The sequence below is a fragment of the Cydia pomonella genome, chromosome 5 (assembly GCF_033807575.1).
Source record: "Cydia pomonella isolate Wapato2018A chromosome 5, ilCydPomo1, whole genome shotgun sequence".
NCBI lineage: Eukaryota > Metazoa > Arthropoda > Insecta > Lepidoptera > Tortricidae > Cydia > Cydia pomonella.
Genome location: NC_084707.1, coordinates 18035662 through 18062562, shown reverse-complemented (window position 1 = coordinate 18062562; position 26901 = coordinate 18035662). Strand labels below are relative to the sequence as shown.

At 38.3% G+C, this 26901-nt stretch overlaps 2 protein-coding genes across 2 annotated transcripts in view; one reads left to right on the top strand and one right to left on the bottom strand.

Moving 5' to 3' along the window:
* LOC133517935 (hydrocephalus-inducing protein-like) overlaps positions 1-20627 on the top strand; it is a 58527-nt gene extending 37900 nt beyond the window's left edge. Inside the window, exons 53-80 of the mRNA XM_061851417.1 lie at positions 15-157; positions 243-343; positions 566-908; positions 1149-1258; positions 1930-2107; positions 2502-2618; positions 3466-3535; positions 3972-4163; positions 4241-4430; positions 5171-5336; positions 5619-5911; positions 6572-6764; positions 7735-7956; positions 10227-10393; positions 10858-11045; positions 11662-11905; positions 12736-12916; positions 13543-13712; positions 13989-14121; positions 14695-14840; positions 15366-15501; positions 16537-16689; positions 17308-17475; positions 18175-18399; positions 18685-18906; positions 19338-19483; positions 19812-19992; positions 20427-20627. Of these exons, the coding sequence (XP_061707401.1) occupies positions 15-157; positions 243-343; positions 566-908; positions 1149-1258; positions 1930-2107; positions 2502-2618; positions 3466-3535; positions 3972-4163; positions 4241-4430; positions 5171-5336; positions 5619-5911; positions 6572-6764; positions 7735-7956; positions 10227-10393; positions 10858-11045; positions 11662-11905; positions 12736-12916; positions 13543-13712; positions 13989-14121; positions 14695-14840; positions 15366-15501; positions 16537-16689; positions 17308-17475; positions 18175-18399; positions 18685-18906; positions 19338-19483; positions 19812-19992; positions 20427-20558 (4910 nt within the window). The 3' untranslated portion in view covers positions 20559-20627. The remainder of the gene's footprint in view (positions 1-14; positions 158-242; positions 344-565; positions 909-1148; positions 1259-1929; positions 2108-2501; positions 2619-3465; positions 3536-3971; positions 4164-4240; positions 4431-5170; positions 5337-5618; positions 5912-6571; positions 6765-7734; positions 7957-10226; positions 10394-10857; positions 11046-11661; positions 11906-12735; positions 12917-13542; positions 13713-13988; positions 14122-14694; positions 14841-15365; positions 15502-16536; positions 16690-17307; positions 17476-18174; positions 18400-18684; positions 18907-19337; positions 19484-19811; positions 19993-20426) is intronic.
* A 710-nt stretch (positions 20628-21337) lies between these two features.
* Positions 21338-26887, bottom strand: LOC133517932 (nucleolar complex protein 2 homolog). Its single transcript, XM_061851415.1, has 7 exons — positions 26730-26887; positions 26549-26653; positions 26126-26352; positions 25666-25846; positions 22659-23488; positions 22262-22477; positions 21338-21903 (listed from the first exon to the last, which is right to left on the bottom strand). The coding sequence occupies exons 1-7, from the start codon at positions 26803-26805 to the stop codon at positions 21361-21363; spliced, it is 2178 nt and encodes a 725-aa protein (XP_061707399.1). The 5' UTR covers positions 26806-26887; the 3' UTR covers positions 21338-21360.
* Between the last annotated feature and the right edge of the window lie 14 nt (positions 26888-26901).

The following is a 26901-nucleotide window of genomic DNA, read 5'->3' as shown; positions in this document are numbered from 1 at the left end:
ATGTTGTGATTTAGATCAAGACGACACGAGAATCAAGTTAAGATTGAAACCGGCTGAACTAGCAGGCGTTATTGTTCATTACAACCCCGTCAAAAGAGGGAGGACAAGTTGCGAAATTCAACTAACCATTGTTGACAACCCTTACGAGTATTTTACGGTACTTATTCCATACATATATTAAATACATTGTATGTACATTTGCATGTCTCTTTAAATATTTTTCTCACACTGAAAATCAACAGGTGTTTTGTGAAGCTGAAGGATTTATGGAAGACGTAATATTGATTGGACTTGAAATGTTGTCGATGGATGTTGACTTGGGGGCAATACAGAATCTTACAGAGTATGTATACGTTAACCCATGGTTCAACAAATGTGGGTAGCGATCTATGGACGATTATAATTTTAGCTAAGTACAAAGCAAAAAAGAAAATTGTTTCGGCAAGATCCTACGTAATCGTAGCTATGTAGTCACTAATAGGTCTCAAATAGGTTAATTATTGAAAGTGAAAATTTTTAGGAGCTCATATTTAAGGTATGTTAAATATTATTTTGTTTGATGCAGCACGGAGTCAACTGTCTCGACCATCGATAGCAAAAAGAGAGCTGCAAAGAGAAAAGACACTAAATCCAGTGAAACGAAAAAAACGAGGTCGTTTACCAGCTCGGTGGCCATTAGAAACGAGCCGGCTTGCCTGAAATATATTTTAGACTTCGGAGGGTGTGAATTGAGTTACATACAAAAAAGATCAGTCATCATGGTTAATAACTCAGATAAAGTTTACAAATTTAAATGGGAAGAAGTCCAAAACTTGTTTGTTAAACCATCACTAGGATACATTTCACCGGCAGAAGAAAAGGACTTAGAAATTGTGTTTTTCTCGAGTCAACCTGTAGCCGTAAAAAAGGTAATTTTGATTTTTAGATAATTTGACGCCATTAAAAGATATCATTCAAAATCAATAATAATACAACTTTCCAATATGACCCTGGAATACGTAATTAATCTTGAAATCTTTTGTTATTTGATTCTATTTTTATTTTGCTACTATGTTGATTACTGGATATCATGTCAGAAATTAAAATATCTGTAAATAAATCATAGATTACATAAGTTAAATCATTGTATAATACCGACCTTCTTGCAGGAACTTATGTTCTGTAATTTATCGGCTGTCAGCGACAATTCCCTAACTCTGGACATTAAGGGGCCCACGTGGGACAGCAGGCAAACGGTCACCACGTTTGAACATAATTGGTAAACCTTCATTTCACGGTTTTGCTATCTCGCTGGCACAATATTACGAGTTTTTTTTTTTCACTTTTTCGAACTGAAATTTGAACATTATCATAGTGACATTAAGTCGAATTTCAACGATCTTGAAAGTGTAACATAGAACCCTGTAATATTGGGCCAGCGATCTGTCAGGCCAATTCAGATTTTAGTTATGAAATCTCATTTCATTATGATACTGATATAATTCTGATCCGATATTGATTTATAAGTGACAAAAATGACGGTTTTGGATTCGAGTTTCAATTATTAGATCCCATTCAAAGATGATAGGTACTGGTCTGATTCTGACGTTTTTGGTTGAAGGTAATGCGCAATTCAGCATGTCCTTTGAAGGAGATTAAAATCATCTAATATTGGAATGATGTCAGATACATGTTAGATCAGTATCACATTATATTGTTGGAATGAGCCTGTTTAGCTCAGTGTGCTACGGCGTAGCGCGTAGCATGATGAATTCCGTATGTAGCATGTATTAGGAATACGTAGCGCATATTCTTATAATGCTGGAATTAATTCCTGCCATGCTACACATAATATCTAAATGATTCTTTTGGAAACTAGTTTAAATGCGTAATTATATTATGTGTATTGTATATTAATAAAGTTTGTTATTCTAATCCCCTTATTTTTAGTGAAACGTCTGTAGCTGAAAGAGCTGAGCGAGTTTTGAATGAACAGGTCATTGAATCTCCTCAGGCACCGATGGGTACTATTAAAATGATAATAATGTATTCTGTTACGACAGAATATACTAAATATACACACAATTTGAAGGAGGAAGTTTCACTAAAAGATACGTTTATATACCAGGTAAAATGTGATTTTAACAGAAAAATTACTTTATCATAGTTGTACAGAGATAGAAATTAATTTCAGTACCATCGTATCTTGTCACAGTAGCGATCAATATGAAAGTCGCTAGGGACCTCATAATTTTGTCACTGTGACAAGGTGCGAAATGGTACTCAAATTAAATTCCTTGACCGTACTTTATCATTGTAACTTGGGAAATTTTTGAAAATCACTAATACTAAAATAGATTCCGCCGCCGCTTGCTTACTGAGTAGACGACATAGCAAATACATATTTGCGACTTTGGAAAATAGTATCGTTTACGAAATTAATGTTCATGAAATCGTAATTATTGTAGATTTGTGTAGTTGCACTTTATATGTAAATAAAAAAAAACATATGATTATTACAGACAAGAGAATTCGATTTTAAAGTGACAAACAGTGGTAAAGTGCCGATGAAAATTACGTGGACTTTCCAAATTGACGAAGATTTCCCTACGACAATCGACAAAAACTTAAATAAAAAGGTGCTGTATTCCGATTACTATAATCAAATATTTTCGTAGGTACTGGCTTCTGTCTGCGACCTTGTTTGCGTAGATTGATAATTCTTTCCCTTTACCTTCATACTACATTTCATCTAAACCGGGTCAGCGTTTTTTTCTGTAAATACATAGGTAAAAGTACTTCGGTACTATTACCGACACAAAGAGGTTACAGATATTTACGTTAACAGACAGAAGTACTTTTGCTTTTTGTTATATTAGCAAGGATTCGTAAAAAGGGGGTTAAAAGCATGGCTTGTCAAACTTGAATTTTCTACCTTATTGTATCCCATTCCACATCTCAGAAAAGAATTCGTAACTGTACTTAGGTTCAGTAACATGATTTTCGAACAAGCTTTCTCTTTTAAGCACATTTTTACGGGTAAAGCAGCATAACCTTCGAGCAACACCGGAAAGGGAATCTGCATTCGCACTATTTCCCCTCTGCCGAAGCACATGTCCAACTGGGAATAGCGCGGTGCGTGTTCTAACTCGTTTGTACATAAAAAGAGATCGAGGTGTGCAAGATTGGTTAGATTTGCCTTTGATATGTAGTGAGTGAGAAATGCGATTTTGTGCACGTTTCCCCCCGCAAAACATGGCACAACGATTTCGGTAAGATATCGCTTGGGCTCCTCCCTTCGGTGGAAGTGTCGAAAGCCGGTGTTGCTTGTCGGAAGCGTGTGTTGCTAGAAGACTTCGAAGAGCATAACCAAATTTGACGGAATGAAATCCTTAGAGATTAAATTGTATCTATGTAGAATTATTTATTTATCTGATCGATGCATAATTGTTAATTTACAATAAATCGTGTTTTGTTGTAACACAGCAAGGTGAGGACAATAAGGACAGTGCGGATGGCAAGGAACGCCAAGAAGCAGACGCTTCTAATACTAAAGGTGTGTATAACAAAGATTCCTTACACTTAATAATATGAATACAAATATCCACGGAAAATATTTTCAATTTACATTAGAAATGTTCCGAATATAGGAACATACTTTCTTCCCATATCTCGTACAGGAGTCCGATTCTGATTTGATAATTTGTTACGATATTGATCTGATTAGTCCAAGCAAAATGAAGTGAAAGTCGTGCGCAAGAAGCGCACGAATCACGAAAACGATCGTCAAGGTATCGTATTAAGATCAAGATCATAAATATTGATAAGTCGGAATAAGCCTCCAGGACGGGGAGGGAAACATAAAGTTACGCAACTCCGCAAGACGTTAAGTCCAGTTTACAACGTCCGTACGCAATTATGCCAACGTATATGGACTTCGAAGTTTTTCACAATTTTTATCGTCTAAATTTTGGTGTATTGTTTTAAACTAGACTCCAGCAAAGAGACTTTGTTTAGTGAAAGTTTGGAGAGATGCAGTGTAGACACCTGGTTCGAAGTCAATTTACCCTTCAAAATAGAACCAGCCAAGGAATGCCTCCAGCCCTCGGAAAGTGGAGTTTTCACAGTTACGTTTTCACCTCTTGATGCTTTCGAGTACAAAGTTTTACTAAAAAGTTCGATTGGTGAGTTTTAACTTATGGACTACGAACATGTAGGTAAGTTCTTTAAAGGGCAACGCTTTACAATATTTTTATTACAGATAATTTAGATCCAGATGATCAGAATATGTTCTGCAAAATAGTAGCAAAGTCCTTGGTGCCATATTGCCATCTGGATATAGAAGAGAGCGATTACCTAACATCCGGAAGGAGAAAAGAGACAGGAGTTGCTTTGCCACAACACATCACTGTTATAGAATTCAATGTGCTGGGATCAGGGTGCTATAAAAAGTATTATTTCCATTTTAGACTATATTTTATTTGCGTTGGGTATTTATTTACTCAAAATAACTGTCTAAGACATTAATTAATCAATAGACCAGGGGGTTTAGCCAAGATGTAAATTGTTGATGGAAAACGCCAATCGAAACGTAAATTGCGGATTCGCCCCGTTAGTCATACGTTTTAACCTTTTCATCGTCAATTGACTTGATATTAAGTCAGTACATTTCGTGCCCCACACGCCAAGATTTCATATCAAGTCGTGGTATTGGTGAGGTTTATATACGTGCAATTTTTGAGGTGCTGTTGATGACACTATTACTTTATAAACGAAATTAAATGTCACATACTAAGAACTCCAGAAGTGACCAAGGCCTCCAGTGCCCCAGGCTGGAATCGAACCAGCGTCCTCTGCTATCGCGGCAGGTGCCTGAGTCACTCAGCCACCGGGGTCACAGCGGCATTGGTCTAATTTTTCCAAGTATATACATTTCTTACTGAAGGCTTACGGCGCCCCCTATAGCCCTCCCTAAGGTAGAACAGTATGGTTCAACCTTCTTACTGGATCAACTCAGGTGATACCGAGCTATTTACATATTTTTTATATATAAATAGGTACTTTAATTTGTTCTAATACTTCTAATAGTACACTATTACTTCATTGACGTGGCGGCGAAAAGATTAAGGACCATGCGACAGGCGATTTTTTATTATTATTCACTATGTGACGGGTGCGTTCCGCTTTTCAGGTCTTTCAATGTTATAAATCCTACAAGTGAAGCATATGAGTTCACATTCGAAATGATGTCTGACAAGATAGAGCTCTTACCTTTCCACTGCAACACGATGAAAGGATACGTGGAAGGCGGTACCTCTTGTGAGGTTACATTTACCTTCGCTCCCAGTGCACCAGGGGTATATAAGATATATAACATGATTAGATTTATCTTATCTGCTGCGAATTCACGAGGGACAAAATGTTAGGCTAAAGGTGTTACTTGCTGCTACGTCAGTTTGTGCGACTATGAGGCATAAAGCGCGACGCTTTCTTTGACATGTCTATATAACAACGTCGGATGACAATATACATAGTTCCATAGTTCTGCGAACGACGACATTATGTCTTCTTGTAAATTCGCATGTTGTGGAATGAAAAACTGTTGAGTTCAATTTCTAAAAACTTTTAAATATTTTAAGGTTTATGAATCTCAGTGGAAATTTTCGATACAGCAACACAATATATGTATTAACTTACTGGTGGTTGGCTTGGTTAGAGAGCCCAATGTAGTATTTGTGCCCACCATTTTAATAGTACGGAACTCTTTGGTGGGCTTCAGTATCACTGACACTGTGATGTTGACGAACAATGAGGAAGAAACCCTAAAATTCGAGTTTAAGGGTAACTCGCTGTTGAATGAGTCCGGCAAAACACCCGTGATTATGGAGCCGGAGAGTGGAATATTGAAGCCTCGTTCGGCGGCGCCGATCAAGTAAGTTGAGGAAATGGCAAGTACCTTAAAGACAAAGGAAATTCCTTGGAAGATGTGAAAGTGAGAACTTTATAGATATAATTGACATCTTAAATTAATCTCCCGACGGGAGCGTATTTAGGTTTTATAATGATATTGATCTTAACGTGTGTGGTAGTTAAAAGTCGTGGATACTAACTTTGGTTGGTGCTTGTATAGAGCAGAACAATGACTATTCGGTTAGGATCCTTGTCATATGGCTCCTCTACACGATGGCCCAGCGCTAGACCAGCGAGATAGCCATGCGATGGTTGAGAGCACGCACTATGGAATGGGCTACGTGTAGATGCGTACGCACCATCACTGGCCCACTACCTTTGATGTGCAGACGAAAAACCGGCACCGTGGCCATCCCATCGCCATCCTGCCGCGCCATAAGCCATCCGACACCACTACCCTTTCTACATGCTGGCCCATCTTAGGGGGCCAGTATGATGGCCCATCGTGGAGAGAAGCCAATACACAGACAAAGGGTTATATATTTATTATTAATATCATTATGTTCTGGCTCCTGATTTTTTTGTGTATGAGATACGATCCTTCCTTATCTGTCATTCGGACTGACAAGAGAAGCGTCACTTGACGACTAAGTTCAAGCTACGAATCATCTCATGGTTTCAGATTTATTTACACCCCAGTTGATGATGGTCCCTTGTCGTTCAAGATATTTTGTGCCATCACTTACATGACCAAGTATTTGACGTTGTGCGTCAATGCTCTAAGTCTCTCAATAAGACCAAAAGTAACCTACTTTTTAATCGGCAACGAGCATGTACTTGATAGCAAAGCTATTACAAATATACATTTGGATCAGGTATTTGGAAATATTTTTAACGGTTAGGTACTACATTTTAACATAAGTTCATAGTCTAAATGCTAATATTTAGCACGCTGTAGCCTGTTTTGTTATTTTGGTTTTTCCCACATTAAACTATTCTATTCAAACGTATGTATTCTCTATGTGCACGACTGTCACGCAACCTAGCATCCGCAAATCTAGGGCAATTAATTCACTACATCTTATAAAACTACTCCAAAACTAAAAACTACTGATCGGATTCTCATACGATTTTCATATATCAATAGAGTGATTCTTGAGGAAGGTTTAATTTTATAACTTGTTAAGGTTTTGTATAAATTGGTTGAAATATAACGATGTTGTCGGAAAAAATCACGCTGGCTAGGAGCTTCAATCGAAAACGCTGCCTAATCCGTTTGAGCTATAACAACACAATGTATGGTGGGGTTGTCTCGCTTTCATGGGTCTACAAAAAAGTCCGCGATGTTGAATGTCTATCTTTTAAGGAACTATACTTATTCTTAACTTCTAGAATAAGATCACATAATATGTGGTATTTGCAAAGCTATTTACACGGATATAGTCTTAATAATTATCAATTAAATAGTTATTTATATTAAGCCTTTCATACAGATTACAATGGTCCCTTACACCATGCAATTTAAATGAATATTTCAGGAATAATCGTAAATCAAAGTTTCATTTCGAGCCATATAATATAACTTGCCTAAAATGTTAAAGACGCTATCCGCAGGTAGTTCTTATTTTTACCACATTATGCGCTGGGATCGCTTGCACGTAGCCAATAGCTACCTACCTACTTTTATATACTTTTATGGTGAGCTGTTTGGGTGTTTGTGCATACGTCTTAATGTTCTCTTATCTCCAAAACGAAGAGGTCAAAATTGTTGCAGTTGGTTGTTAAAAAAAATCGGACGTTAAAAATTACAAATTTTGAGTTATTACAAATTCAGGATTATTTCAGACCGCTTCAACATACACAAGAACGTTGACGTTTATGATAACGAACGAGGGTTCATCGACGTTCTTCTACGAGTGGGGCTACAACAGCTCGGCGGTTAAGAAGTACCTGACAGTAGTGGTTGAGCCGCGAGCGGGGCACGTGGCGCCCGCCAGCCAGGCGGAGTGTACCCTGAGCTTTACTCTCAAAACTGTGCCAGTGCAAGCTTTTCCTGTGACGCTCTACGTAAGTAATGTTGCCACTTTACAACATAATAGTCCAGCTACAACATCTTGGCAGTTAAAACGTACTTTACAGCGGTGGTTGAGCGGCGAGCTGGGCACGTGGCATCCGCGAGCCACGCGGCGTGTACTGCTAAAATAACTTTAATCCCAAAAGAACAAAACATACACATCTTCGTGGCTTAGAGTATCTCAGTATAAGAGACACTAATCACCAAAAATATAAATTTTAATATTGTTGAGTTTTATGAAGTAAAACGGAACTCAATTGCAATAGAGTTCGATTCCGCTGGGGTCAAGTCGTTTCAGTCGCATCTAATAGGGTTGTTTCCATCTACAAATCTTAGGGCAGAATTGTATCCCAATAAATTCTTTTGGATTATAAGAACATGTTAAACTACTTTTAGGGGACCTGTAATGACCATATTTTTGTAAATATTTAATTTAAAATATTTTTTAGCACACGTCACGTGACCAAACTCGAAACGTCATTGAAGATCCTGATGACGTCACAACTCTCGGATTGACACTGTTGACAGTTAGGCGATATACAACAAATGACAAATGTCAGTTGACAGTTCGTATCTTCTACGTATGTATGTAGTTATGTGTCAAACCGTAAACTGTGACGTCACACAATTTTCAAAGAGCGTTTTGGGCGTGAAAGCATCTTTCAAAATATATTTTGTGAATTTAACATATTTAAAGCCGTTTTTAGTATAAAAGTTGAATTTTAGGGCAACTTTTAGTTAATATAGAACGTAATACAAGCGTTTCAAAAAATTGGAAACAACCCTATTGTAAAGGTATGTGTACTTAAAAATATAAATCATCACCAATAGAATCGATTATATGGCCTTCGCAGATTTAATGGAAATCGTAAAAAAAAAACAAAATTGCATTGTCACAATCCTATAATTGCTTTTTGACATGTGTCAGCCTACCCTTCGAGTATGAAAAAGACTATAGGGACCGTGCGCGTTGGAGGGTCTGCCATCTTGTGGCCTGAATCGGAACCATAAACATGTATATTTACACGAAACGTGTTTTCTTGTGCTTAGTAGGTTCTGCCATCTCGTGGGCTACATCGGAACAATAAACATCACATTTACGCCTCGCGCCAAAAATCTAACGGCTCCTGTGCTGCCTCCTACAGTTCATGCACGCTCCCTATAGGGACCGTGCGCGTTGGAGGGTTTGCCATCTTGTGGCCTGAATCGGAACCATAAACATGCACATGTACACGTCACGTGTTTTCTTGTGCATAGTAGGTTCTGCCATCTTGTGGGCTACATAGGAACAAAAAACATCACATTTACGCCTCGCGCCAAAAAAACTGACGGCTCTTGTGCTGCCTCCTTCAGTTCATGCACGCTCCCTATAACCGCCAAGAGCCCGGCGGAGTGTACCCTCAGCTTTACTCTCAACAGTATACCTGTGCAACCTTTCCCCTGACGCTCTATTTACGTAAGATATCTCCTCTTTACCACCACTGTCCTTGGGTTGTCTTCTATTATTCTTCCTATTTGACAGCACCCGTACTCTAGCACAATGAGTAACGGGAATTGTCTGTTCATAGTCGCTTTCCTCTACAAAACGTCGCGTCGGAATCGACTATGAACGTAGCGCTACTATAACGTTTGCAGTGAATGCGCTACTGCCCAATAGACGTCACAGAGAAACGATACCGATCTGTACGATACCGAGTGACGTTTTTGGTTGAAGAACTTTTGACACTGACATATCGGTATTGTATCACTGGGACATCTTACAAGCATTGTTCAAATTGGGCTGCTAGACTCGCTGCGAATGTCAAAACAGGATCGAATCCAACTCGATTGCTGCTCAAGATGCGCATAGCTTTAGTTCTATACGGTTCTTATCAAGTCGATAAGCTAGACCGGCATAGGCCAACAATTTATATCTATTTACCCTCCCTCTTGCATTAACAATGAATTTTAGTCAGGGGTGTCCTACGGTGTAGCAACATTTTCCAACTTCGTAGTGAAGACAAGCGTAAGTGTCGACATGGAGCGGCATTCGAATTCGAACTTAACATTGATTTTAAATTGATATTGATTTGACTTTACTTGTAAAATTAGCGATTCAACAGTTTGTTTTAACCAATGTATAGAGGGATTAAAAAGGCTATGTGCTACGCCACGCCGTAGTAGCATTTCATGAAAGTAGTGAAGATAGGCTACGGAAACGGCAAATGGATGTGCATAGACTTTTTATTGGTTAAACTTACTGCAGGAATTGTATTTGTTGCAGATTGTGGACGGACCGGAATACAGTATACTCCTCCACTCAGAAATAGAAAAACCAATGTACCATTTCTCCTGCAAGGATTTCGATTTTGGAAAATGCATAATCAACGCACCGGACAACACGTACAAGAAAACCGTGGCTTTTGTGAACGATGACAAAGTTCCTATTCTGTAATGATTCATTTCATTATTTTCCTCCTAAGATCATGCACACAAAGTTTCTCCACAATCTATTTTGAACTTTCATTAAGTAAATATATTGCAAATTAAAAAACAAAACAACAGTCACAAGGGGGTTAATATGAACTTGACTTAAAGCATTGAGGTGTCAATTACATCGTATGGCATAACAATATTCACCACAGGAAGACCTCTTTAGGCAATGTTGACGTATAGGTAAAGGGTCTACCACAAGCCACCAAGGGCCACAAGACAAGGAGTAGAATAATATTAAAAGTAGAGAATCGTAATCTGTTATTTAATGCAAAGTTACCCAGTGTCTAGGCATCCCGACAACTACGGCACTACTTTCCGGTGTCTTTGACCTCTAATAAAAATATCCACTACCTACCTACACAAATTAGCATTACCAACTTTGGACATAAATACTTTCTAAAATGACTGTATAATTATAGCCTTGCCTTGGATTTTGAAACTCTGCCTGAGCTCCTCGTGGACTACAAGCCAGTGCCTGCAATCCAGCCCAAGGAGCAGGTTAAAGTGAAAATATTTTTTCGTCCGAAACAACCGACGGAGTATGATTTCCAAATAAAATTTTGGGTTAATTCACTCTGCGAAGAAATCGTTACTGTTAAAGGAGAAGGTAGGAATAGTGCTTTTAACTTGCTCAAAATACATTAAAATAGGTAACACACGAGACCAGTTGTCCCTAATAGGTAGTTATTTGTCTTACAAGGGAGCAAAGTTGTTGTTTAACAGCTCGTGCTAAATATTGACACCCGAGCAAGCAAAGGATGCCAAAATTGTAACACGAGCGTAACGAAGTGATACTAAAAGTGGGATCTTGAGCGTTGCGAAGGGTTCAAGGCACGAGGGTTAAACAAACTTTGCCTCCGAGTGAAACACAAACATTTTCACCACACCAACGTGAGGAAAATACTAACTATTAAATACAAAAAAAAAACAAATCAAATCCAATAGAACGTAATCTTTCTCATTTGAACAATCAAGAGGGCCTTTAGCAATTGGTGTGATGAAAATTCTTTTACTCCAGCCCACTCGGAGACTCAACATAATTCATAGAGTCCGTCCAAGATAACTTTGCGCAGACTTGAACAGGAGAAAGTGAGGGAGTGTCATCATCATCAATTATGAACTTTTTCAGTGCAAATGCCATGCAAAGTTGGCTTGGTCCGACTCTATAAGATTAAACCTCAGTAGTATGGAGCTCCTTGTTTTAATTCAACTTTAAATTGCAGGTGTAAAGTGCCTTTTCGATTTATTCGAAGGGTGCGAAAAGAGTTTCGACATGGGGCCAGTAAAAGTGGGCTCTAAGATAGTTCGTCAGATAGAGGTGATGAACCACAGCAAAGTGGCCATAGACGCCAGTTTTATATTCAAGGAGATGTACCCCGTGGTAGAGGACACGCTTCAGTCAGAGGCGACGAGCGTATGTCTCGATCCCGGTGATACTGGTCCTGTGACCGACCAGGGACCTTCGAGGCGAGTCTTGAACATTTACCCCCTTATTCATAAACGTGTACTAAAGTTACAATGCCGCTAATCATCGTCGTAACTTTAGTACACGTTTATGAATAAGGGGGTTATTTTTTTGCTAAGATAACGGTAAGAATAGTCTAGGAAAGATACGCAACGCAGCAGATGTATTCCATGACCCGGAACATGCTGCAGCCGAATGTGATGAGCGTGTCTCCACTTCTTACTTACTGACTTAGAGCTCATCCAGAAATTCTGTGATCATTTTTGGCATAATTCCATTTTTAGGGCTCCGTACCCAAAGGGTAAAACGGGACCCTATTACGAGTACTAAGACACCGCTGTCCGTCCGTCCGTCTGTCTGTCTGTCTGTCTGCACGTCTGTCCTTAGGCTGTATCTCATGAACCGTGATAGTTAGACAGTTAAAATTTTCACAGTTGATGTATTTTTGTTGCCGCTATAACAACAAATACTAAAAAACAGAATAAAATAAATACTTAAGGGGGCTCCCATTAAACAGAAATGATTTTTTTGCCGTTTTATAGATAATGGTACGGAATCTTTGTGCGCGAGTCCGATTCGCACTTGACCGGTTTTTGCTTTCTTAAGCGTAGAATAGAAGGTGCGTATTCGACAACGGTGCAAGCGCATATTTGAATGCCATGTGTTATTGTATTGTGATTCTTTTCGTACATATAAGGTTTGAAATAGCGTAAGTCCAAGGTAACAAGGGCTGTGATTTTCGCTACGTGTGTGCTAAAGCATAGCTCGTAGCACCGTAACATTGATTGTAGAAATATCATCCTTAATAACAGACAGCACAATGTTTGTTTAGAACTCAAATGGTGAAAAATTACAACGATGACAAGATCCGAAATCAAATCGCGATGGATATTCAAAATGCACTGTCGTCATTAAAGGTCATCCCTAAAGAATGCAAGATACTGCCTTACAGAAAAATCCCATTGAAGATTCAATTTAAACCTGTTGGCATGATCAGCGATTTGAACGTTCAGGTACTTACACTTAATGTCCTGAGATTTTTATTATATATATATTTTTTATAAGTAGTTAACATTTTGACCTCCGATAACCTCTTGGACATGGAGATTCACTTTGTAAGATTAAAGTGAATACAACACATATTGCACTCGAAAATATATCTCGGGGAGTGTGCACAGGAACTGCACGATCTGATCCCACCTTCCCCTTTCCATCATCGGACGTCCAGGCGTGGGGAGCGAATGCACCCGTTCGTGGTACACATTCCATTTGTTCGCACTAAACGGTTTGCCTCCTCTTTTTTGTTACGGACGGCTAAAGAATGGAATGCGCTCCCGCCCTCTGTATTCCCTGATAAATATGACCTCGGTCTCTTTAAAGCAAGAGTGAATAGGCTACTACTGAATCGGTGAGCTCCATCTTAGGCCCTGTCTTCACTTTCCATCAGGTGTGACTAGAGCCAATCGCCGATCAGTTTTTAATAAAATAAAAAAAAAGGAAAGGCTCCCAGCGAGATTGACTGACGATCATCAAAATCGTACAGAATCATGTGTCCACCCTTAAAATATGTTTCGTCAGGTATTTATATTATGTAATGTAGGTGACATGCATAGTAAGAATTTATTTTTAATTTTTTCAGCTGAACATGAGAGTGCTAAACATCGAGCGGCCGCTAGTGCGGTTGAGCGGCAGCGCAACCGGCATGAGTCTGTGTCTCAGCCAGGACTCGCTGCAGTTCGGCCGCGTGCGCATTCGCGGTTGCAAGATACTAAAGGTCATGTTACTGAATAAAGGGGACTTCGGGGCCAGGTAAGGCCAAGAATAGTATGAATAAGCATGTGCCATGTATCTGGACATTACAGTAACTAATAGTCGGTATAATAGAATGTATAAATGTGTTAACGAGATTTCGTTGGTAAGGGTGAAAAATAAGTCAAGGGACTAATTGCTAGCTTTGATCTTAGTTTACATGTGTGCAAAGATGCTACTCGTATATTGAAAAAATTAAATATATTCAGAAGCATTACGTGACATGAGAATATAAAATGTCTATTGATTATCCACATGTAATTATTGTTTGTCTAGATTTTGGTGGCAACCCTTGATGTCTGACGAGTTTACAATTTCGCCGATGCAAGGCCACATCGCGGCACACACTAACGTGACCTACACGATTACCTACCGGCCAAAAAGCCACAATCCGTTTGTCAAATTATGGGTAAGATTGTGATTTAGTAGTATAATCACAGATTACAATTTTTTGTTCGGATGCTAGAGTACGATTTACGTGTCGGACGCACTCTAATGCTAACGCTTCCTCCCTACGTACTGATGAGGTTTAGCAACTTTGTGATTGGACTTACATTACAGGCCAATTAGAACGTACACTGACATCAGAATGATGTTTGAATGATGTCTGAATATCTGAGATATTTGATTTAGTCATATATCGTGCACCAATAACCACGAACGAGATGCACGTCGAGTACTTAATGTTTAATCGATATTTATAAGTTATATGCCTCCTAATTAGACTTGCCAGGAAAAACAGTGTTCTACTAATTTTCCCATTTTTCAAAACTTTACTTGGTAGGTAGGTGCGCGGGTACGCGCTACGGTGCAATGGAACACCTCAAAAATTCACATATGTATCCACCCATAACGTACCTGACCTTAATAAAAATAGTTATGCTCAAGGATAAAAATCTCTTAAAAACTTTTATAGATTGAGAGTCTAAAGATTAATATTCCAAGTATCCCAACTCTCTCAGTGTTAAATATCTACTTCTAGGCTAGCTGCAATATCGAGAACTACAAGTCACAGGAGCTAGCCCTGTATGCCGCCTGCTTGGACGTGGGCGACGTGGCGGCCAAGACCGTGTTCATGGAGTGTCCGGTGCGAGAGGTCCAGACTAGTTACGTGCCGGTTACGAACCCGTAAGTTGTTGACATTTATTTACTTGTAAGCGAGCTGCAATATCGAGAACTACCGAACGAACCCGTAAGTTCTTGGAATTAATTTCATTATCATCGAGCCGATAGGTACAGTCCGTACAGTCGAGTTCACATACATCTTTACAAGCCAACTTTAGTCTTCTTTTCGTATGATCGATCTATGCCTACTTCATATTCTACCAACATTTCAATGGTCATCCGACAATTAAAGTATCTCATGTATTTTGTGGTCAATAAGTAAGGATCCAGCGTAGTTGCTTGATCCAAAAACGTACACTGAATTGTCATGTCATTGTTATCTAGGTGACATTGTGACTGAGTGACAAGAATTTACTAAACATCTGACTCCATCAACAATTCTTATCCGGATTATGAAATGCCCTTATGTGGCTCGCATAACCAAACTTTGTTTTGAAGATGCGGTCACACGATCCGCAATGGAGTTGTCCAGTTGTCAGCTGCATTAATCATAAATTTCATTCAAATAATTAAAAACCGCAATTACAGAACCGATGGGACATGGCTGGTGCTATCGGAGATGCCTCCCGGACCATTCTCCACGTTAGCCCAGTGTAACGTCGAACCTAACTCAGTATTCGACATCCCGATCTATTTCAAGCCGAAAATTATGGGAAGACACGAGGTAATATTTAACTGAAAATATTGTTTGTATACCATCTCGTAATGATTCAATAAACTAACAATAATGCTTCCCTTGTTCACTGGTTAGTTTGGGCTTAAGTCTCTAAATTGAAGCTAACAGAACGAACTTTAAAACTAAAATTGGGCCGGATTCGAAGAAGGAGATACGATAACGATAAGTTCTGGTTTAGATAAGTTCATATAATTGTCAGAAGCATCTCGATTCAGGCAACCAATATAATGTCACTTTGACGTTAGAAATATCGTAGATAGATCATATTGGGTTCACAGCGGAATCGAAATAAACGTCGATTTTGAGATGTCGTTTAGCTATCGATCTTTTAAAGATCTCTCCAAGATCTTAAACGTGTCTTAATCAATCTTCGAATCGGGCCGATTATATAGTTTATACTTTCGTGGCAGCGTAGGTACGTTAATAAAATCGCTACATCAATTCAAGAGATATGGCCAAATAAGGTGGTCGTTGTTGTTATTATACGTATAAATCTTTATCAATTGACTCTAATCACTTTAACTTTGCTATAATATAGCAATAAAATATTATATTCTAATGCTAATTTGCCATACTTGCAATTCAACTACGCTGCCACAAAAAGGCTACGAGATTAACGATCACTATTTATAGCGTAGGTACTTAAAAAACCGGCCAAGTGCGAGTCGGACTCGCACAGGATCCGTACCATTATCTATAAAAACGGTCACCCATCCAAGTACTGACCCCGCCCGACGTTGCTTGACTTCGGTGATTGGGTGAGAACCTCGAGATTGGAAATAAATATTTATTTTATTCTGTTTTTAGTATTTGTTGTTATAGCGGCAACAGAAATACATAATCTGTAGAAATTTCAATTGGACAGCGGAATCTCAGTTATAGGGTCCCGTTTGACCCTTTGGGTACGGAACCCTAAAAAGTATAAGTGTTGTAGGTATCTACCTCTAAGTTAGTTGACAGTGACACTATTTTGTATGGATTATAACTGAATTGAAACTAACCGGGAAATTATTATTATTACAGAACGAATTGTTATATACTAATTTGGGAGAAGGCGCACTTTTCATAAGTCTACTTGGCATAGCGCTGCCGCCGAATCCTAACGGACTAATAACCATCAACGTGGCTGCCAAGGATGTTCACACGGAGCTTTTGAAGGTTCATCATATCACCGAGGTACGGTGATACATTTTACCATATCTATTTAAATGGCATTAAGACGTCTAATAATTACAGTATTCTGAGAAGTGCTACGCCGTAGCCCTTAGCAAGTGTTTCCGTATGTATGGGAAAGGTGTCTTACACTCACAACAATATTTTTCTTGACACGGAAATATGTAAATCATCACTTGATAAATATCTGATTATCAAGTAATATTGTGGAACAAGTCACCTAAACTTTTACTTAATCTCAATTTTCTTCATTTCTAAAACGCTTATTATGATGAACCGGTGTCCAATTTCTATGGAGTACCGTTGAGCGGGCTAAGTTTTTTGTTTCACGAAATATCAGAATATCGTTAATAATATTTGAAATGTAAATACATAAATACGTCATGTCGAATTGACAAAAATATTCAATATTGAAATTTTTACACTTAAAATCGACTAGAAATGTCGAGTTTAAGTAATTTATTTTTATTTTGAAGTAGGTATATTGGTAACCTTACATTACGTGGCATGTGGAACAGAAAACTGCTGTTATTAGGTTAGGACTAGGAGCCCCCGCTAATCAACCTGATTTCTCACGTGCCCGGCCACAATGTACCTAGATATAAAAAGCGCTTATCTTAGTCCCCAGAATCATACGTAGTGTCGACGGAGGTAGTGAAGGTGATCCCCGATAAGTTCGACGCTTTCTACGAGATTAAGCACCCGGAGACCGTAAAAGTGTGGGGCGAAACGTGTGCCACGTGCCGCTGGGATTACGCGTGCTATGGCGAGTGTGAGATGCACATGAAAGTAAGGATTTTAACTACCGATAAATACGCTTGTGTGTAAGTTTTGAAAAATAAGGATTCTATAATAACGCTTGCCATAAGGACTTTACATGGATTTAATTAAATTCGTCTTGCGCTATTTATCTGCTTTAAATAACAGTACATTACTAACAGAGGCTGGGAAGTAAGGGGTTGCCGGCCGAGCCGAGTACATATAGACTAGGAATATATTTAGAAAGGAAATTTAAAAACTTCCCGGCCTGGGTCTGTAACTTTGTATGAAATTTCATTATAGGCTTCTTGTCTAGCCGTGCTCGACACGTGATACTTCCCAGTTCCCAGTCTAATATAAAGAACGAAATATCAATATTTTATTTGTAGGAACTATTAAACTAGAACCTTAACCCTTTTCTAGATCGTGTCATTCACGAAAACGCGTGCCTTGACTCGTACTTTCATATTATTAAAGGTTAGTTTTGACAAATATGCGCGTCGTCGTGGATGACACGAACTATCCATGCCGCACCAATCTACAAGGTTTTTGTGGATGATCCAAATATATACCAATTAATCCAGCTTTGATGATTCATTTAAAGGCAAGTCACATTTCCCGAAAGCGCAATCTAATTTGAACCTTAAATCCGAACCGAATAAATTTCCAATTCTATTGGCGCGTATGTGGTGGTGGAGTGGAGTATGTAAATGTAAGAATCGTCCGCAGGTGGTGTTCGTACACAAGGAAACACGCGAGTACCAGTTCTACGAGATCGTGGCGACTGTCACCCCAAGCGAGATCGTAGACACGCTGACGTTGACGTCACGGGCGCGCGAAACAGTTCAGCGGGAGATAATTGTGCACAACCCGTTAGCCGTAACGGTTACCTTCTTCGTGCGCTGCCAGCAACTGGACTGTCCTAGCACCATTGAAATAGGAAGGCAATCACAGGTCACAAGCCATGTTCTCTTAGTTCGAGAAATACTCTTAAGTATAAGAAATTGACGTAAAGGTCACGGGCGCGAGATACGGTCCAGTGAAAGCTGGTTGTGCATATGTGTCGGCTAGCTCCTACGTGCGCTGTCAGCAGTTGGACTTTCCCAGCTCCATTGATATAGGAAGGCAATCACAGGTCACAAGATACATTTTCTTAGTTTTATGTTTTCAATTAATGCAAAACCCCAATGTGAACCAACTGTTAACGAACGCTTTGTATAATTTGGTCATCTATTTCAGGCGCCACTCGTAATGTCCTACTCGCCATTGGTAGTAGGCGAAAGCGAGGAGTACTTGGAGGTTTACAACAATTTCGTCGGAACATACATGTACAAGATGATACTGAAGTGCTTGCCGGCCAAAGCGAAGGAGCTAGAGGTAGACACACCGATCGGCACGCGGGTCCCGATGAGGCTTCGAGTCCAGAACAGGAGTCCCGTCAAAGCGGTCTTCACAAGCGCAGTGAGTAAGCTTAGCGTATTACTAAAAACATCGGACTTCGGGCTAATGTTTCGGTTCCGGGTCTTGTCGTCCCCCTAGTGAGAGCCCCACTTGAGAAGAGGAGACTTTTAGGAATCTCAAAAAGTGAACCTTTCGGCTACCGATCAGTGGTTTTATTTGCCGTAGGTGAAGTTATAAAATATTACTGAAAAACGTTATTATTCGAGTTATTTCTTTGAAAATTATATCCTGAGATCTTTTACTTCACTCTAGATTAAATACAATTAGGGATAAGTAGATTAAAGGTATGTAAGTAGATTTTGGATATTGCTAGCCATAAAAGTACCTTATGTTCTGGCTAGTCTCTCCAGGCATGTCCACATTCCACATGCAATTGAATAAAATAAATCGGTAGATACCGAAAGTTAACTACGTTCTACCATTTTTTTAAGGTCACCCATCCCTCAATCACGACTGACAAAGAGTATTTCCTCGGTCCGTTCGAAAAGGGCAAGTTCCTCGTGTGGTTCGAACCGACCGAAGTTGGGGTTCAGCAATGCACGGTTTCGTTTGATTCGCCGGACGCCGGAGAATTCGTGTAAGTGATAAATTAATACAATACAGTAAATAATTTTAAATACCTAAGTACGTTTTCATGTCGGTAGATAAATATGGAGGTATCATTTTCCCAATGCAGAAGTAGAAATAAAAGGGATTGTTTACAGAGAAGGGACTGAAACAGGTGTATATTCCCATTTGTCCCATTCATATGAATCATTCCCATCTGCCTCAATGCATGTATGGCGGCGGTCATGTAGGGCATAAATGGGAATAGACCCTGAAACAGACTTCCTAATATTGCGAAATGATTCCGAACATTATAAATTGTATACCTATCGGAAATTTGTACCAATTTTTTTTTTTAGATATCACATAAAGGGAACGGCAAAAGTACCAAAGCCCCAGGGGCCATTTGAAGTCAAGGCAGGTGGTTTCGCAGCGATAACATTCAAAAACGTATTTATGGACAACAGAACGTTTAAGATATCTATCGATAAACAGGAATTTTACGTTAAAAATCCTGTCGAAATAATACAATCTAAAAAGGTAAATTCTGACGATACTTGACTAACATCCTATATAGACTATATACTCGTAGTACATGACCTACCTACTCGTACAATATGAAGTAAGGACCCAGGGCGGTACATCACTTTTGTAAAAACATATCATTGGAAAAAGCTATCTTGCGCGCGAAGGCTTACGTATATGCGTGCTTAGTGCGCACCACAGGGTTTGGTAGTATTAAAACTCCTATTACAGAGTAAAACCATCCAAAACTCACCAAATTGAAAAAAGATCAATAATCAATAAAAATCAACCGTATTTTGATACTAGTACCTAAAGTTCACTATGGCTCTGAACTTGTGGTAGTCATTTGTGAGTTTTGATGAGCACTTTCGCCGCTCCGATACATCTGATAGCCACAGTAGCTGAGCAAGCAATAAAATCATATAACTGAGACATGTGCAATATTATAGGAAACGAAGGTGTTAGTGTACCTGAGCGACAAGTGGGTGGGCGGCGCGCCGACCGGCTGCCTCAGCATCGAGAGCCTCGAGCCGCCGGAGCCGCGCGCCCAGTGGACTTACTTCCTGCAAGGAATCCCGTGACTTTTCTATTGTTTATTTACTTTCCTATCGTTATTATTTCTTTATGTTATAAATATATTTTAGCACGTTTTTATGTATTTTACTGATCAAGAGTAAACACCCTAATTGGGTGTCGCGTGTATAAAGGCATACAACGTAAATGCTAATAATAGAGTTGAAAATTGTATAATTGTATTGTATCTGCGTATAGGCCACACAATATCTACATAACCTAACAGTTTCTACCGTTTTCAGTGTGATTTCGATGGGAGGAAGAGGAGACAAATTCTGTTTTTTGACTGCAGTCATATATACATATTATCAAAGAGAATTTGGGTGGATTGTAAAAGTAAACTTTGCCACAGTAAATTTACTGCCATCTTTCGACACATAATTAAAACTTTTAGAACGCTATTTGACTTTGATCCTTATTCTTTCACTGATATGTGTTAAATTTCTTAAATACCAAAAAATGGCGCCATCTACTATTGCAAAGGTATGGCGCCATCGCTCGAAAAGATGCCGTTCTGGCTGCTGGCAAAGATGGCAGTAAATTTACTGTGGCTACAAAATTTACTTTTACAATGCACCTCTATTTCAAATTATATTTGATATTATTATGTAACTACCTTAAATAGGCAGCTGTCCCACACAGAAGTTACAACAAGGGAATAGCTATGATCAGATAAATGACTTCTATCATACTGCCTCCTCAGTTTTAGACTATCCACTCTGCCATAAGACAGAATGAATAATTTTATGGTATTCAAAAGAAATAAATAGGAATAAATACTAGTAAATTTACATATACATGTCAGCTTTATTACCAGTCATTAACACTCAAATCTTGCACTAGATCATCTCCGCCTGGTATATCATCGATGTCATCGACGGCCACTTTTTTGTTAGACTTCTTCTTTTTAGATTCCTTCTTCTTCTTGATTTTCTTTTTACGCGGAGGCTCGTCTTCGCCTTCCAATTTGAAGTGGTCTTTTTCATCCTCACTGTCAGACGGGAACAGTTCCGTTGGTCCCTCATTCTTGGGTTTAGTATTAGCAGCGTCCTCTGATAACTTCGGTCTCTTTATCATGGGTAATTCTCCAGCAATCTCATCATTTTTGGTCACCTTCTTCCTCTTCTGTATCTTGTTGATCTTGCTCCAGTTCTCATAGAATGTTTGTAACGGTGACCCCTTGGTGCTGATGTTGGTTTCCCACGCTGCTACTAGTTTACTGTCGCTCAGTGAAAAGCTGATCTTGGACCTTTCGCGTTCAATGAATCTACTGTTCTCCTCAATTTTTTCAAGTAACTGGCGAAGCTTTTTAGTGTAGTTGGAAACTGAACAGGTCTTCAGGAACTGTTTTATCTGCAAAAAAAGAGTTTGAATAAATTTAGTTATTTTAATTTGTAAGTATATATTCTTTATTGCCCCAATAACATAAAATTGTTGATGTAAATATATATATGTTAATTTTGTCTTAATTATCTACATTTTTAAGGTCATATATTTATTAAAAAAAGTATGGTCAATAATTAGCCAAAGACGACAGACGCGCGCGGTTAATACAGCCCAACATTTAACATTCGTGCATTCCGATAAGGTTCACGGTGATGCGTCGCACAGGATATGCGTGGCGTTAAAAGGGTTAAATACAAATCCGATTTTACAAGTTTTATAAAAAGGTTTTTTAACCATTAAATTATCGTAAAGAAATTTGACAAACCTGTATGATAGCAAGCAGAGAAAGGTCGGGAAAGGCGATGGAATGCGATTGATTAGCCATATACTCCAGTAGTAATCCATAAATCCTCTCAATGACGGAATCCTTGAATCCATTTTCCATAAGCTGTGACTTGGCCAGTCGGAGAACACAGGACAAGTCCAGTGGCTTCATGGAAACTTTCTTGTGCTTTTTGTTGAAGTCATATGATGTTAATACCTATAAAAGAAGATTAATTATAAATCCAGTGTTCTATTAAAACAACAATATATATATACATATATTCCTGCAATCAGAAACACCTGTACAAGTTTTCAGAAACATAATATATGATTTCATTCATGATAGAAAAGTCATCTATAATAAAATACTAAAAGTAATAAGAATTTGTCAATCTCACCTCTAACAGAAAAGGTAGTATAGGTATAAAAGTGTTGGATTCTTTTGATAAATGTATCAATATTTCAACACAGTGGAATCTGACTGGATAATATTGATGTGTTGGCACCAGCTTGATGGTGTTCGTGATAACCATCACCAGAGGGTAGACCAACGGCTGTAGCTGAGGCTTATTGGTGGTGGCCCCAAGCAAGTCTGCCCACAAGTGCAGTGAGTTCACAAACTGCCAGTTATACACCGCCTGCCTGTTCTCTACTTTCTGAACAACAATAGCATTCCTCAAATGGATAGCCAACTGACGTATGTACAGGAAAACATGCTGGTATGACACATTCAAATCCAAAGTAAACATCTCCACTAAAGACCTCCGCATGAAGTTAATACTTGGCCAAGTAGTGGGACTCACAAACTTGCAGTTCTTCACATAGGTCATGTACATCGCTTTCAGTACAAGGTCTAGTAAGTTTGCTTGCTGGTTTCTTGTGATTCTAAGGATACACAAGAAAGCCAGAACTCTCACAGTTTCCTCCCCTCTACTCCACAGGGTGATCAGCTTCTTCAAAGCATGTTTGGATATTCTGCCAAAACAGGCAACATAGGCAGACATCTGGTGCAAATGCTTCAGGAGTACTGTAAGTATGTTCTCAGATGTAACTCCACCAAGAAGCTTAAGCAAATCATTTAGATACGCCACTAGAGGAGCCTTTATTTTGACAAAATGTTTGCATTTCTGAGGATCCTTGCCTGACTGCTCCATTCCAAGATATTTTTTTATTGCAGCAGGGAGATATAACACACACATTTGAATAACTGCATTGAATACTGAAGAGCCTGAAACATAAAAATTCTATGATTAGATGTGTTGTTTGGTCTTTCTTGTTCCTGATAGTTAAGAAATTTTTCTCATGCCTAGTATATTAATTATAACTAGAAAGGAAGTTGCAGAAACTTTAATTCAGCAACAGCAGTGACACTATATTATAAACTAGTGGCTCTGTGAGCTGTAGACCTTGCATTAGCTTAGAAAATGCAAAAGTTTTTTTTAAGTCATCATCACAGTTAGGGCGTGCAGTCCCGGGACCGGTTCCTAGTTTTTCATTTCCCGGTACCGGGTCGGAGCCGGTACCGGGATTCCCGGTTCTCCCGGTTCTTTATGCTGAGCTGAATTATTTTTATATATTTTGTTTGACATCATTTAACTGTGAATCTTGCAACTAACTTTAATAATAATAATGAAAAGGAATCGTAGGAATAATTAAGAATTTTTTATAGAATAAAAAACACTTTTAGGAATAATACACTTAAATCAGTCTTTATAGTTACTTTAATCAGTCTTAATTGATTAATCAGTTAACAGTGTCATTGATCATAATCGTAATGTTATGAATCATGTGTAGTAACTGTAGTAAGTAATACTTACAAACACCATAATATTTTAAACATTCTTATCATGTTCACAATATCATAATTATCTTAATATTGTAATTAAAAAAAAAAACAAATTGTGCAAAGTTATACAAATTTTAATATCTCAACCTGACTATTTATGTAACATGTCGTCGAATTTACTTGACGTAACGCTAATCATTATTTTAATTTTAAATGTGAACTTAAATAATATAAATCAGTCTAATTATAATAGTTCAATATTTTTTCTATTTCAAATGTGATAACTTAAGATAATTGTAACATTGCAGTAATATAATAATCAACACACTTAAAACAAATACAGTTCTTTTTTTGTAACAAAAATATACCTCACAAATAATGAAATAAATAATTTAACATAAAGAACTTATCAAATACCTAACCAAATCTAATCATTGGCTTAAGAACGGATGGAACTGGAGATCAATAACAATTAGACACAAGGATGTGATTTATAGTTTTATACATAAACATTGTAGTTTAAGTCTTGTGTATATAAAAATTATTAAACTCTGAGTAAAAAGTAATCAATATTACGGAAACTTAAACGTAACATTAACAAATTATAATCAGGTATTTCAGGTCATTATCTAACATTTGAATCTTACAAAATAATAAACTTTTGCAAAATTACACCTACAAGTTTAAAATCAAAATCTGACTAGTTATGTAAATATGTCGAATTTGCTTGACGAAACGCTAATGATTACTTCAATTAAATGTCAACTTAAGATGATATGTATAAATCAGTCGAACTAAATCTAGTACTTAGTCCAATACTTTTATTTGCATCTCTTTTCTTGATAATATGTCCGAAGAAAACTAATGGCGTCTATGGTACGGTCACCTAGAGATGTTCGCAATCGATTGCATATATATCCTGCGGATGAAAAAATCCTTTCTGGTTCGACACTTGTCGGTGGAATAGCACTCAAATGCGACGCTGCCGAACTTGCCGGTGCGTTAATTTTACTGATAATATAAATATTTATTTGATGTTATGGCGGGAACCGGGAGAACCGGGACTCGGTGCTCAGTACCGGTTCTTTGGATTCCAAATAAATCCCGGGATTTCCCGGGAAATCGAGAACCGGTATTTCCCGGGAGGACGCCCTAATCACAGTGACCTCTAGACCCTATTGGTGATTATGTCCTTTATGCCAAATTGAGCAATAATTTCAAAACACTGAATCAACAAAAAGTTCTATTTCATCATAAAATCTATATCACGCAAAATAGGCGCAAGTCGTCGAGTTGCGGAAAATCACCCGAATACAATACAATACAATCATAAAATCTGGTCACAAAATTTGACAAGAATTGGTTGAGAATTGCAACGTGTAGATGAGAACATCCAGACATACGAAAGCAATTTGCCCGAGTTAAACAGAGGCCTTCTCTAACGCTTTGGTCATTAGGCGGGTCCACACAGAGCGAGCATACGCGCAAGGCAATTTCCTCGCGCCCAAACCAGCCAGTGTTGACGATGCTCTGTGGGGACCCGCCTAATAAGTTTGTTTGGAATAAAAACACAAATCACCAAAATGGTTGCCTCTGGTGTTAAAAAAATATTTTTATACCTTCTACTTTGTACTCTCCCTTGGAAGTCCCATCATCACTTGTGGCTCTTAACATGGCAGCATTGAAAGCTTTGATGACAGAATTAAGTGTTGCAATTTTGATTTTCTTTTCACTTTTTAACTCTTCCTGCCATTCAGCCACCATTTTGAGTGTAATTTTTCCTCTAACTTCAACTTCCTCCTATAACAAACATATTTGTGTGAAGATATAATAAAGGAAGTTATTTAACTGGCCAAAATTAATTTAGTTCTGCAGTTAACTTTACACCTACATAAATATGTAATATTCAAGACTTGGGGACAAAATTAAACAGCTGCTCATAACAGAGATATGATTTCAATGTACACAGTTTGACATGTTAAGTCACTACCAGCATGCTATGTTAGGCAGATGGTATGGTATATTTAACAAAACAAATCTTTACATTCCTTTTAGATTTTGTTGGTGTGTATGACTAACCTCAAAGTCACTCTCATCACTGTCAGCCTGCAGAGGGCCCGGCTTGTGCACAACATCATCCTCATCCTCCTGATCCTCTCCATCTGATCCCTCGTCTCCAGACTCCACCCCAAAGTTCAGCAAGTTCTCATCATTCTCCTCCAGGAAGTTGTAAAAGTCTGGATCAATCTTTTTCAGCTTTTCAAGAGATTTCTTATGCGTCTCCGGATCCATTTCCTCATCAGAATCTGTACACCACCAAATAATAATAACAGTCAGAATTTGTTGGGAAAACAGTAAACCACTTCAAAACTTAAATAACCTAGCTACATTTAACTTTTTATATATTTTCTATTAAGTCCCGTGACTCTATATTGCGACGGTGGGATCTAACCTCGGATTATAGATAGGTTATAGGTTCAAAAGTTAGATTCTGTGTCTGACCTGACTCTCTATCTTCTTCATCCGAAGTTTTCACAGGTTTTTTTGTCTTTCCATTCTTTACAATGCTTTTTTTATGCATCTCCGGGGCCATTTCTTCACTAAAATCTGCAAACCGCCGAATGGTAATCAAATTTAGATTCGTTTACAAAAATTAAGCATTCTAAAGTTAGTTTGTGCATACCTGATTCTCTATCTTCCTCAACATAAGGAATTTTTGCCGGTTTCTTTTCTTTTTTTATTTTTCTTTCTTTCTTCATTTTTCAATTATATTGTAATAATAAGAAGGTGATACACGCGGTCCTCGCGTTGAGCATGTGAGGTTGACATGACAATGATGACAACTATGACTTTGA